The sequence below is a fragment of the Phocoena sinus genome, chromosome 3 (assembly GCF_008692025.1).
Source record: "Phocoena sinus isolate mPhoSin1 chromosome 3, mPhoSin1.pri, whole genome shotgun sequence".
NCBI classification, from domain to species: Eukaryota; Metazoa; Chordata; class Mammalia; order Artiodactyla; family Phocoenidae; genus Phocoena; species Phocoena sinus.
In genome coordinates this window covers 49,673,088-49,685,335 of record NC_045765.1, presented here as the reverse complement: position 1 = coordinate 49,685,335, position 12,248 = coordinate 49,673,088, and the positions used below count along the sequence as shown (strand labels likewise).

At 43.8% G+C, this 12,248-nt stretch overlaps 1 protein-coding gene across 2 annotated transcripts in view; it reads right to left on the bottom strand.

Moving 5' to 3' along the window:
- The window catches only part of PRELID2 (PRELI domain containing 2), an 84,019-nt gene extending 73,971 nt beyond the window's left edge, over positions 1-10,048 (bottom strand). Inside the window, exons 1-2 of one of the 2 annotated variants that reach the window (XM_032628607.1) lie at positions 9,844-10,048; positions 4,364-4,456 (exon numbers count right to left, since the gene is read on the bottom strand). Coding sequence is in view for 1 of the 2 variants with exons in the window: in XM_032628606.1 (XP_032484497.1) it covers positions 9,844-9,918 (75 nt within the window). In the remaining variant the exon portion in view is untranslated. The remainder of the gene's footprint in view (positions 1-4,363; positions 4,457-9,843) is intronic. The other variant, XM_032628606.1, reaches the window with a different exon arrangement.
- Between the last annotated feature and the right edge of the window lie 2,200 nt (positions 10,049-12,248).

The window sequence follows — 12,248 nt, the reverse complement described above, 5'->3', positions numbered from 1 at the left end:
ATGTATTACCTCATTTTGTCCTCCTCAAAATGAGTAAATCTCTTAACAAGTGTTAAGATAAGGAGTCTCCATGTTAAAAACATAATGGCATAAGACCTGCACACGAGCAGGGCAACCCTGGGATCTTCCGGTCCCCGCTCCACACTAGTGACTTTCACGGAAGCAAAGTGGACTGATGACCCAAATATCTACCAAAAACCCTTGCCATCCTTGGACCTCAATTAGTGGACCACAAACCGCAGTGGCTAATAATTACTGCACAGGGCTCTGCACATTTGCCATACTTTCTGGGTGACACAAGGGATTTTTCAAGGTATATTTGAGTTCATTCTGAATTTACTTATAATTTTTACATTCTTCAGAGAACGTATAAACTAATCCCTTCCCTTTCCCCAAGATATAAATGTGTTGCAAATATCACTGCTTATATTATATGTATGTAACAGTCTAACAAGGGTAAAACGTAGACTCTCCTACACTGTCATATACCTTGCTTTCATGTGTTTTACATATTAAAAGGCAAGAGGCCAAAATTTTCAAAATAATGGGTAAAAAACAAAATACACATTAAAACAAATACATAGCTATGAAGAGTGAGAGGTCAAGAAATAGAGTCCATCTAACTACAGGAATAACATTCAGTATATTTCTGGGAGTAGATCCATGAAGATACGGTATATTTACATTTCTTATTTAAAGGGGGAAAATATAATAAGCTTTCATAAAGACGACTCTTAAGAGAGTAAGGAGTTATTAACATATCAACTTTCCAGGACTTCGGTGGTCCAGTGGTTAAGACTCCAAACTCCCTATGCAAGGGGCCAGGGTTCGATCCCTGGTCAGGGAACTAGATCCCACATGCATGCCGCAACTATGACCTCGTGCAGTCAAATAAATAATTAATTAATTTTTTTAAAAAAAGAAAGGGGCTTCCCTTGTGGCGCAGTGGTTGAGAGTCCGCCTGCCGATGCAGGGGACACGGGTTCCTGCCCCGGTCCGGGAAGATCCCAAATGCTGCGTAGCGGCTGGGCTCGTGAGCCATGGCCGCTGAGCCTGCGTGTCCGGAGCCTCTGCTCCGCAACGGGAGAGGCCACAACAGTGAGAGGCCCGCGTATCGCAAAAAAAAAAGAAAAGAAAGAAACAACTTTCCAAAAAGCTCAGAAGTCGATGCCTGCCTTTTATAATACTCCCACCAAAAAAGTCAACGACATCCAAAGAAGCCATTGTTTACCAACTTCCAACTGGCATTATCCAAGAGAGCACGAGGAAGCAGTTAAGCTGATATATCTGTATTAGTCCTTCAAAGAAGGCCAAGGAGACCTAAAGTGAGTCTGGTATATTAACATATCAGTTTTATAAGCATTAAGGGAATCTCTGCTACCCAGGCTGTTGCCAAACATATACACACAAAGGGATGGAGCTATTGAAAAGAGATATGGCGTTTAACTACACAAAGAAATCACTGCGAGCTGTGCCAAATTCCCTTTATGAGCTACATACTATTGTCTATCTTAAAAGAAAAGCAAAGTTGACTTTATACCAAGACCAAATGATTAGTCAAAATGTCAAAGACTAAACACATTTAAGTCAACAGACATTTTGAATGGCTGTTCGTTGGCCTTCGCAGTAGGAGGGTGAAGTAGAAGAAACAAAGGACAAGGAGGCAAGATGTGCAGACTGTGATGCTGCCATCTGTGAAGCCCAGGTGGTAGACCACCAGATGATCCTCAAAGGCCCTTCCGGTGGGACAAGTTATGATTCTAAACAAAGGCCAACCAACGTCACTTCACGCTCATTCATACCAAAATGTCCCAATAAGTGGCAATGACATAATGAAGTTTATTAAAAAGAATCATTCATACAACTGTGACACCAAGGAAAATCCTCTTCCCTAAACATTAAATGCAGCACTATTTACAATAGCCAAGACATGGAACCAACCTAAACGTCCAACGACAGATGAATGGATAAAGACGTGGCACATATATACAATGGAATATTAGCCATAAAAAGAAAGGAAACTGAGTTATTTGTAGTGAGATGGATGGACCTAGAGTCTGTCATACAGAGTGAAGTAAGTCAGGAAGAGAAAAACAAATACTGTATGCTAACACATATATATGGAATCTTAAAAAAATAAATAAATGATACTGATGAGCACAGTTGAAGGGCAGGAATAAAGACGTAGACATAGAGAATGGACTTGAGGACACGGGGGCAGGGAGGGGGAAGCTGGGGTAAAGTGAGAGTAGCATGGACATATGTACATTACTGAATGTAAAATAGCTAGTGGGAAGCAGCAGCACAGCTCAGGGAGATCAGCTCGGTGCTCTGCGATAACTTAGAGGGGTGGGACAGGGAGGATGGGAGGGAGGCTCAAGAAGGAGGGCATATGGGGACATATGTATGCGTTATGGCTGATTCACTCTGGTGTGCAACAGAAACTAACACAGTATTGTAAAACAATTATATTCCAATAAAGATCTATTTTTTTAAAAAAATGCATACACAAACCCAATGCATTTAAAGTTACAAAGTAACTAATCAGTACTCTTGGAAAGCACCATGGTCCAGAAAGCACTAAGGAACTGACGAGGAGACTAAGATACAACAACTAAATGTATTGTGGGATCCTGGATTGAATCCTAGACTGAAAAAAAAATCGTATTAGTAAACAAGTGCCAAAATTTGAATAATGTTTATAGGACAGTTAACACTGTACCAGTGTTAATTCTCTGATTTTAAAAATTATATAGTGGTTTGAGGAAGTTAAGGACACGAATTTTCTGTCTGTTTTTGCAACATTTTGTAAGTCAAATTATTTCTAAATGAAAAGTTAAGAAATAAATGAAAGTAAAATAAAGACAGTCTGGGAAACAGAATGAGTTTTAGAATCTAAGAGACCTCAGTTGAAGCCCACCTATGGGAGTCTCTGGCAAATTATCTCAGTCAGTCACAGTTTTCTCATCTGTAAAATTAGAAAAACAAAAACAAAACAAAACAAAACAATCTACCTCAAAGAGTTGTTATAGGAATTCAAGGAAATAATTTTATGTAAAGTGTAACACCTGGCACCTTACTGGTTTTGCTACTAAAAATGACTCAATATTTTTGAAAACTTACTTTCAAGACTTCGGTCTTTATCTTGTAACTTACTGTGGTGTCATATTAAGTATACTATTAGTGTCCATTTGCAATCCAGATATATTTAAATGATTACTCAAAAATTACTAAAAGATATTTCTTATTTTCCTAGACTAGTAAAACCTCACAAGCTCATGCTTTACCATTGCAGAATTTGTAGAAGATACGACAAGGACTCCTTGACACATCCCTGCCCACTAGCATTAGGGAAAGCGCCACACTGGAGAAGAGAATAGAGAGAATACTTACTTTTAAAAAAGGCAACAAACTCTAAGTACTCTAAAAGCTCTTACAGATTTATAATTAAAACATGAGAATCTTGCACCACACTGTATGTCTGTGATACGCCCCTGAGAAGGCACTTATCACAAAAATTAATTTATTTCCCTTTGTCCCCTTTGACAGTGAGCTCCTTGAGGCCAGGGCTATGTTTTATTTAGCTTTTCATCTCCCAGGGGCCAAATGATACACAGACCTATCGTGGATTTCTATTAGGAGACATATAATGAATGTTTAACTACTATACTTTGATAGTTAAAATTTTCCTATCTTTCAGGCACTGATTAAGACACAACCTCTACTAGGTAACTCACTAAGTATGCTTTAATATTATTTAAATGACATTTAAAAAATAAGTCATAATTCGGGGCTTCCCTGGTGGCGCAGTGGTTGAGAGTCCGCCTGCTGATGCAGGGGACACAGGTTCGTGCCCCGGTCCGGGAAGATCCCACATGCCACGGAGCGGCAGGGCCTGTGAGCCATGGCCGCTGAACCTGCACGTCCGGAGCCTGTGCTCCGCAACGGGAGAGGCCACAACAGTGAGAGGCCCGCGTACCGCAAAAAAAAAAAAAAAAAAAAAAAAAGTCATAATTCAAATATGCACCTTTATTCATGCTTACTCTCCCTTTAATTACTCCAAGTTAAAAAGATTTCTGCAGACTACTTCTCTCAGCTTTTTATTTTCAAGTTCATGGATTTACATGTCATAAATTATTTCTGTTAGTATTACTATAACGATTTTTAACAAGTACTTTAAAAGTACTTGTTTTAAACAAGTACGAAAGCACCTACTGTGTGGTGACATTAAACTATGTATATTGTATGCAACTGTGTGTGTTATCCAACTTACTTTCTCCCAACAACTCCAGAAGATATTATTAATATTATGCAGATGATAAAACTGAGGCATAGAAAAATGAACTGACTTGCCCAAACTCACACAGCTAGAAGCACCCCGACACCTGGCTGATGTCAGAGCCCACGCTCTTCCTGTCTTCACCTTCTTCCCGTTGCGCCTAATTTTCTAGTAGAACTGAGGATAGGAAGATAAAAGTGAAGAAAGACTATTATAGTGTGAACAAAAAGATAAATAACCATTATGCTAACCCAGGCCTATCCTTTTCAAATCACTTATTTTGGAAATACGGGTCCACTCCCAATATTTCAGGAGCTCTGTAGGGAGAGATGTTCCACACATGTGTCAGATCCGCAAGGAAGAAAAAATAGGATCAGAAATGGAAACATTACTAATTACCCAATCAACTTTCTACTCTAAATGGAAATAGCCATTCATAAATCCCCTTTCTGAGTTCAAGGGTAAACATTCAAACCATTTTGTTCACAACATCAAGCTCCTGGCTAGAATAAATAAAATCCGAGGCCACTGTGTTGAAGCAAAGAAATTATTTTAATCTGTCCCTTTGATTACAGTACCCAGAGTAAGGACATGTTACTGAATCCACACGGGCTTCGATCTGAAATTACATAAGGCTAAATCCTGAAGACAGTATTTCACTCATTCATTCAATAAGGATTTGCTGAGTCCCTACTATGTTCCAGGATCTCTTTGGATACTTGAGATACATCAGGAACAGATGATAAAATCTCCACCCATGAAGCTTACACTCTATTCACAGTGACTCTTTTACCTACAGCATAACAAGAAAATCAACCTGAGCAACTCTATGCTAAGAAAAACTGTAGCTTCTCTGGCCTCATTTAAGAATAAACAAGAAAAATCCAGGCCACATAATGGCCTTTTGTATGACTTTAAATTTCAGGTAGACAAAATTTAGGAAGAAATTTTTAGAAAATCTAGGAATCCAGCTCATGCAAGGCAAGCCCATTAAACGGACCCATGTTAGCTTCCAGAGATGAGTAAGCCTATCAGCTGCTATATCCATCTATGCAACAGTGTGTTCTCTTTGCAGATGGTTTTAAGTAAAAGGAAGGAAACAGCTATAAACGATGAGAACTAGAAAGCTAAGAGTCATTCAAAGAAACCAAAACACACTGTCAAGAGCACTGACACTGTAGTTCATGGAAAGCACAGTTTAGCATCGTATGAATAAACCATTTTGGTTTTCACAGCACTCCTCCATGAAGAGTTCAACGAGAAACATTGCACTCCACGAACAAAGAGTATTGTGGTGTTTGCTTTCAAGGTGCCACTTAGCTTTGAAAGCATGTAGCTAATATTTTGCCTGTAGTATCCAACAGGCAGGTGTAAGAAGAGCAAACATTCCTCGGGTTTTAAAAATAGCAGGATATTATAACTTGGAAGGCAAGCCCTAACATACCAAAAGCCAGAGATCAGTAGACTCTATTTAAAATAGAACTTCCTCAGTGCTGTAGCACCTTCAAACATACCATTGTGCAAAATCAGATTAAATGCTTCCCAGAGATCCTATGATTGTCCCTTCTGCCAAGTGCTTTCCTTTGAATAAAAAAAAAATACAAAAAGACTAAAAGAAAAATAAAAGGTATTTTGCCAAAAGGATCATTCTTACTACCTTATGCTTTAAAAGAAACATATGCTTGTCAAACTGTTACACATCTGATCCTCACAACAATCCTGGGAGACTGGTGGGGTACACAGCATATCATTTCACAGATGAGAAATTAAGACAGTAGGGTTGTCTCATAAGGTTGTGCATGTTGCTCACTGCACAAGGTTTTCCAGTCAAGCAGGCCATTGGGCACCTAGAAGGAGGAGCACGTTTTTCTAACTTGCATAAGTAGCCCCATACACCTCCCACTAGCCCCATTTACTGTGAGCTTATGGATGTAGACCACCTAGATGATGCCCCTTTCTAATTTGCTCAAGGGCACACTATAGGCTGGTGAAAACTTTCCCAAGGCCACCTCAAAACTGCTTTTAATGAAGGAAGCACAATGATTGGAATCCAGGTGTACTGACTTCGAGTTCATGGCTTTAAATAATGTACGGTGGGGACCTCCCTGGCGGTCCAGTGGTTAAGACTCCTCGCTTCTACTGCAGGGGGCACAGGTTCGATCCCTGGTCAGGGAACTAAGATCCCGCATGCCGCGCAGCCAAAAAAGAAAAAGAGAGAGAGAAAAGAAAAGAAAAATGAATGAATAATGTAAAATAAGGTGAAAATTCTCAGAGCAACTGAATTTACCGACATCCTAGAGACAGTCACATAGCCCCATCCAGGGATCTCTGAAGGACTGCCTTGTGAATAGAAAGAATGCAAGTGTAATGTCCATAGAGATAACACTGTCCCACCCCTAGACCTTTTCTGCAAATGTTCTCCTCCACTTTCCCTAGCCTTACCTTCCAAAATATCCTCCTCAGTTTTTACTTACTATGTGCCAGGCACTTTGCTAAGTATTGTATAAGAACTCTTCCAGGGCTTCCCTGGTGGCGCAGTGGTTGAGAGTCCGCCTGCCGATGCAGGGGACACGGGTTCGTGCCCCGGTCTGGGAAGATCCCACATGCCGCGTAGCGGCTGGGCCCGTGAGCCATGGCCGCTGAGTCTGCGCGTCCGGAGCCTGTGCTCCACAAGAGTGAGAGGCCCGCGTACCGCCAAAAAAAAAAAAAAAAAAAAAGAACTCTTCCAGATCCTAACTGAACCCAGCTAGAGAAGCGACCTCAGCTATAACACATGGCACCTAAAAATTGCCCACCTGAGCCCAGTCAACTCGTAGAAATGTGAGAATTAAAAGCTTTCCATCAAAAGCTTACCATTGGTTTAGGCCACTAAATCACCAGGGTGATCTGTTACACAGCAGATAACCAAAACAATGCATTTTCTCACCCTCGCACCTTCAAAGCTATACCCTTAGACCAGGCACAACCGGTCGGAGATGAATAGACCCTGAGAGAAGACTGCAGGCAATAGGAAACTGAGACTGGATGAAGAGCACACAAAGCAGAGTCTACAGCACTGTGTTCCTTCAGTGTTTATCTGAGTGTCTATTATGTGCAAGGCACCACAGCCTGGTGATTCGGGGGTGTGAGCTTGGAGTCAGATGTGTTGAAATCCTGGCTCTCCCACTTGCTAGCTGTGGGAACTTGGAATCTGAACCGCAGTTTCTCCAGACCAGGGAATGGAAGTCAATCATAACTACTTCCTGAAGCTGCTGGGAGGAGTAAAAACGATAACGTATGACAGCACTTCCTCCCCCGCCCCGCTGGCCTAGGAAACTCATCTCACGTTTCAGCCATCACTTCACAAATGTCACTTTCTCAAAGAAGTCTTCCCTAATGCCACCCTCCGGGACTTCACAACACTGTGAACTTTCCCTGTGTAAATACACATCATCAGCTGGAGTTACGTGTTCACTTGTTAATCATTTATTAATGTCAGTCTCACCCACCAGAGACCATCAGCTCCATGAGAAGAGAGTCTGTCTGTGGTGCCCTACACCCAGCACGGAGCCTGGCACACAAAGTGTCTCTAAACACCTGCTGAATGAAAGAAAAGCATGTAGCCCAGAAGCTTGACACATGCCAAGTACTCTCTAAATGAGAGCTTGGCACTGTGCTATGTGCTTCTTCAGGAGTGAGACCTACCCCGAGGAAGGTTAGAGTCTAATGAGGGAAAAGACACATGCAGTAGTAACTACCCAACACTGTAGAAGACGGTCACTGAGACCCAAAGTGTCCCTCCAGCTCTGACAAGGCAGAGATTGCCTCCTGATGAGGACAATCCAGAAAGGCTTTCCAAAGGGGCAGTGACACTGGAGAATCCACACTCCAAAGTGCCAGCCCTAAAACAAAAATGGGGTGTTGGCTTTTTCTCTTTAGGGCCCAGAAGCCTAGCCTAAGGCAAAGTCTACCGCACATCTGTAATTCATTTATTCATTCATTTATTCAATCATCATTCATCAGGTTTGTACTGAGCACCTAGTAGGTACCAGGTACTACACACAGGAGATAATTAACAATATTAACCAGCTGACATTCCCCCGCCCAAAAGGCCTCCATGGCAACATCATGTTAGCCAGGGTCCTACTCACTCCTTTGTGACCTGGGCCCCCAAGTGCATCCTCTAATGGAGGTCAGGTCTTATCACTTAAAAAAATCCATCTCCCGGCTTCCAGGTGGCACACCGGGAGCACTGCCGGTGGCAGCTGTCCAAGGCAAATTACAATTCTTGCAAATCTTCCTCAAGATCGTGAAAGCCGAAAGAAGATCTGATACAACACTCATCTGTGGACAAAAAATGTCACCTGCCATTTCAGTGAACAAACGATGTTGTGGCCATAAGTCCTTCAGCCTCTGCAGCCATCCCCAGCGGTGCACCCTGAGGGGATTCAGGACAGAGAAAAACAGGATACAGGTCCTAGATAGGTAAGGCACTTATCAAAGGAATTTCAATGAGCCCATACTCTTGCATTGTTCCATACACAGAAAAACACTAATTTCATTAACTTGAGATGTCTCGTTTTCTTTAATTAGCAGTAATCTTTGTATGGTCAACTATCCTTTTTTTGTTTGAACTCCTATATATCCTGGCCCCTCCCTTACCTCCTCAGACCAGCCCCAAGGAGCTATCTCAGAGGCTGTATCCAGGCTTAAGTCCTCAGCAAGTCTGCCCAATAAAACATAATTCTCAACTTTTAGGTTGTGCATTTTTTTTAAGTGGACACATCTTAGATGCAGAAACTGAAGCCTAGAGAGAAAATGACCCTTGACCAAGGCCATCAAGTGAACTAACTAAAGGCAGAACCAGACTAGAAAGAAATTTCCCATTCTACTGTCACGAGCCACAGTCCCAGGAGCAGCTCTTGAGATAAAGAGGGCCACTGAATATTGAGGCTAGGGTGCACAGTTATGGTAGCACAAACAACAACAATATATTTTAAAGAACTTAGCAAGCATCAGTCACTGTGATAAGCACTTTACGGGAATGATTTCACTTGAATCCTCACAACTCCTGAGTTGTTACTATTATTTTTCCCATTTTACATATTACAAAACTAAGGCATGGGGACTGCCCAAAGTCCCAAGCTGTTAATGAAAGAGAAAGTGGTGAGGTGGGAGATGACGGCTTCAACAGCCTCCACTATCTTTGAAGGAGTCAATGATGTACTAGAGAGATCGAGAAGCCCTGTGCAGCCTCACCGGGGCGCCAGAACTTGGGTTCCCCGCGACTCTCCCTACAGCTGGGGCAGGGTGTGAACGTGTTGCCGCGCACGGAGCCTTTCCCTCATCCTGGTGGGGGAGCTCTCAAGGAAATCCACCCCCGCCCTCGCCCAGCACATCCCAGAGGCGAAACCCGCAGTTGGAAGGGGAGACCGACCGTGGGTGTGGACCTCCGAGCGGGCAGAGGGGTGCAGAGTGGAGGTGAGGGGAGCTGCGGGCGCCCGCTGCCCGGAGCGCATACCGCTGGGCCACCGGGGCAGCGCGGGAGAATGCGAGCCCCGGCCGAGACGGAGCGGGGCGAATACCTTTCGGAGGAAGCTGGCGACCACCTGCTCGAAGGGGTACTTGAACACCTCGTGCACGTCCACGGTGACCCCCATTCCGGCGCGCCTGCCACGCCTCCGCGAGCACACTGCTGCTGGAGCTCTGTATGTGCCGGGCCGCAGGCGTCCGCGCCAGGGTAGCCGAAGAGGCGTGGGAGGTTTTCTCTCCCCCTTCTTCAAACTTTCTAAACTTTATTGTCCAGAGAACCAGACAGTCGGTCACGCCCCCGCCCCCTTCCGCCAGCGTCCAGTCGGGCGGCGGGCGCGGGAGGTGCCGGGGCCCCTGGCGGTATTGGCTGGAGGCGCCTGGAGCAGCCCGGCCCCGGCCCCGCCCTTCCCCGCGCCGGTCACGCCTCGTCCTGGCCACGCCACGCCCCCGACCACGCCTATGGACCCAAGTATACGCCCGGGAGCCGGGGCGCAGTTCCTTGGACGCTTGGACTTTGCCACTGGGGCTTTTGTCATCACCCCTCCTGGAGCCTTAAGCCGCTATGGGCAACACTAAAAAAAAGTAATAATAAATACATAAACTACCCTCCCTCCAAGTTTAGGGATTGTAATATAACCCCCCTCGTGTTGCCGAGTCCTGTGTGACAAAGACCAGCAACCGTACTACTCACACTACCCGGGGAAGCTGCCTCTGAGGCTTTAGGTTGCATCTCAGGTACTTAAAAATTGCCTGTATCTGCATCTGACTCCGTAAGGAAATCCTACGCTCATGAAAGGTTAAACACCATGGAGCAAGCAAGTGAATCCATTAATCCAATAATTTATCCAACATGTTACTTCCCGAGCACCTACTATGTGCCAAGCACTGTGGTAGGCACTGGATTCCGCAGTAAGGAAAGCACAGTGCCTGCTGTCAGATGATTTAACACCCAATAAACAAAATAGAAAAAGAAGCAGGATAATAGGTCAAAGTTACAGGCGGCATGATTTTAGCTCGGATAAATAAGGGAGGTCTTTGAGGTGGTGGCCTTTTCATTTATAAGTTTATAATCTCGCTTACACATAGTCATACTGGACTGGCAAAACCCTAGCCTTGGATAAATCCAGCTCTCCACTTACTCACTGCCTCACCCAAGCCACTGAAAGGGCCCGGAGGAAAACTATACACCCAGGCCTCTCTTTAGATTCATAACCACCAACCTCAAGGGGCCTTTTTAATGGTGCTTAGACAAAAACACTGCATTTCTCTAACCCACTTACTGTCCCAGGCTCCTCTCTCTTCAAACCTCCAACACCTCCCTCCCCAGCCTTATTCTCAGGTGATTACCTTGCTTCCTTTTTCCCTTAGTAAATAGGAAACATCTCTCTACCACACCTATCTACCCACCTGTCCAAATGCCCTGCCTTCGCTCCTGTTCTTGTGGACAAACTGTTGCCACTTAGTTGAGGGCCAATCTCTCCACTTATCCACCAAATCCAGGCATGGACTGCAGACGGTTAACAAACAGCTCTCCTTTAAAAAACTAACCAAAACAAGGCCCTGACGTCTAATGGCTGCAATTTTTGTGGTGTCAATACTCCCACCACGGCCAATTTGAAATGACCAGCATGGTGTCATTTCCACCACCCACTCACAATAGACATAACTGCAAGAACACAGACCATGGTAAAGGTAGTAATGAAGTTAGGAAGGGAAGCTTTTTGGATATCTATTACCTTTTAAAATATTGTTTATTTAATAGTAAATTTATATAATTTAATATTTAATTACAGTTGTGTTTAACAACCAGCTGATGAGGTTCAGAACACAGTATCCCAAAACATGCACCTTAGCATATAGGATATTTTAAGCTGAAGGAGTCTGAGAAAACAGCAGAAGCAGGAAGATCTCTCCGGCTGTCCCCCACCCTTCTCCCCTGAAGCAGGTCAGACCCTCTTCTAACAGGTGCCCCTCTATACCCGGAGGAAAGAAGCATCTCCAGGATGAAGGATCACCAGGAAGAATCCGAACAAACAGGCCTTGCCAAGTTTCCCCCAGTTTGCTACACTTACCTCGTACCCTTTGTCCTATCATATTTCTCCACAACTGCCCACTCTTCATCAAACCTAGAATAAAAACACTTAGGTTTAACCGTTTCTTCAGGTCTTCATTTCCTGATGAAGGCTCCCATGTCACTTATAAAACTTACAGTAAGTAAATGTGTATGCTTTTCTCCTGTTAATCTGTCTTTGTCAGTTTAATTTTCACATCTAGCCAGGGACCCTAAGAGGGTCAAGGAAAACTTTTTCCTCCCCTACACAGCTCTACCACATCCGTAAAAGTTCTTTGTCCTCTTTCTGGTTCAAGGACATCTCAAGCCATAACCACTCCCTCTTTTTTGAATCACCAGTTTTGCCTCTACTGGATCATTACAACCGGCATACAAGTACACTGTGAT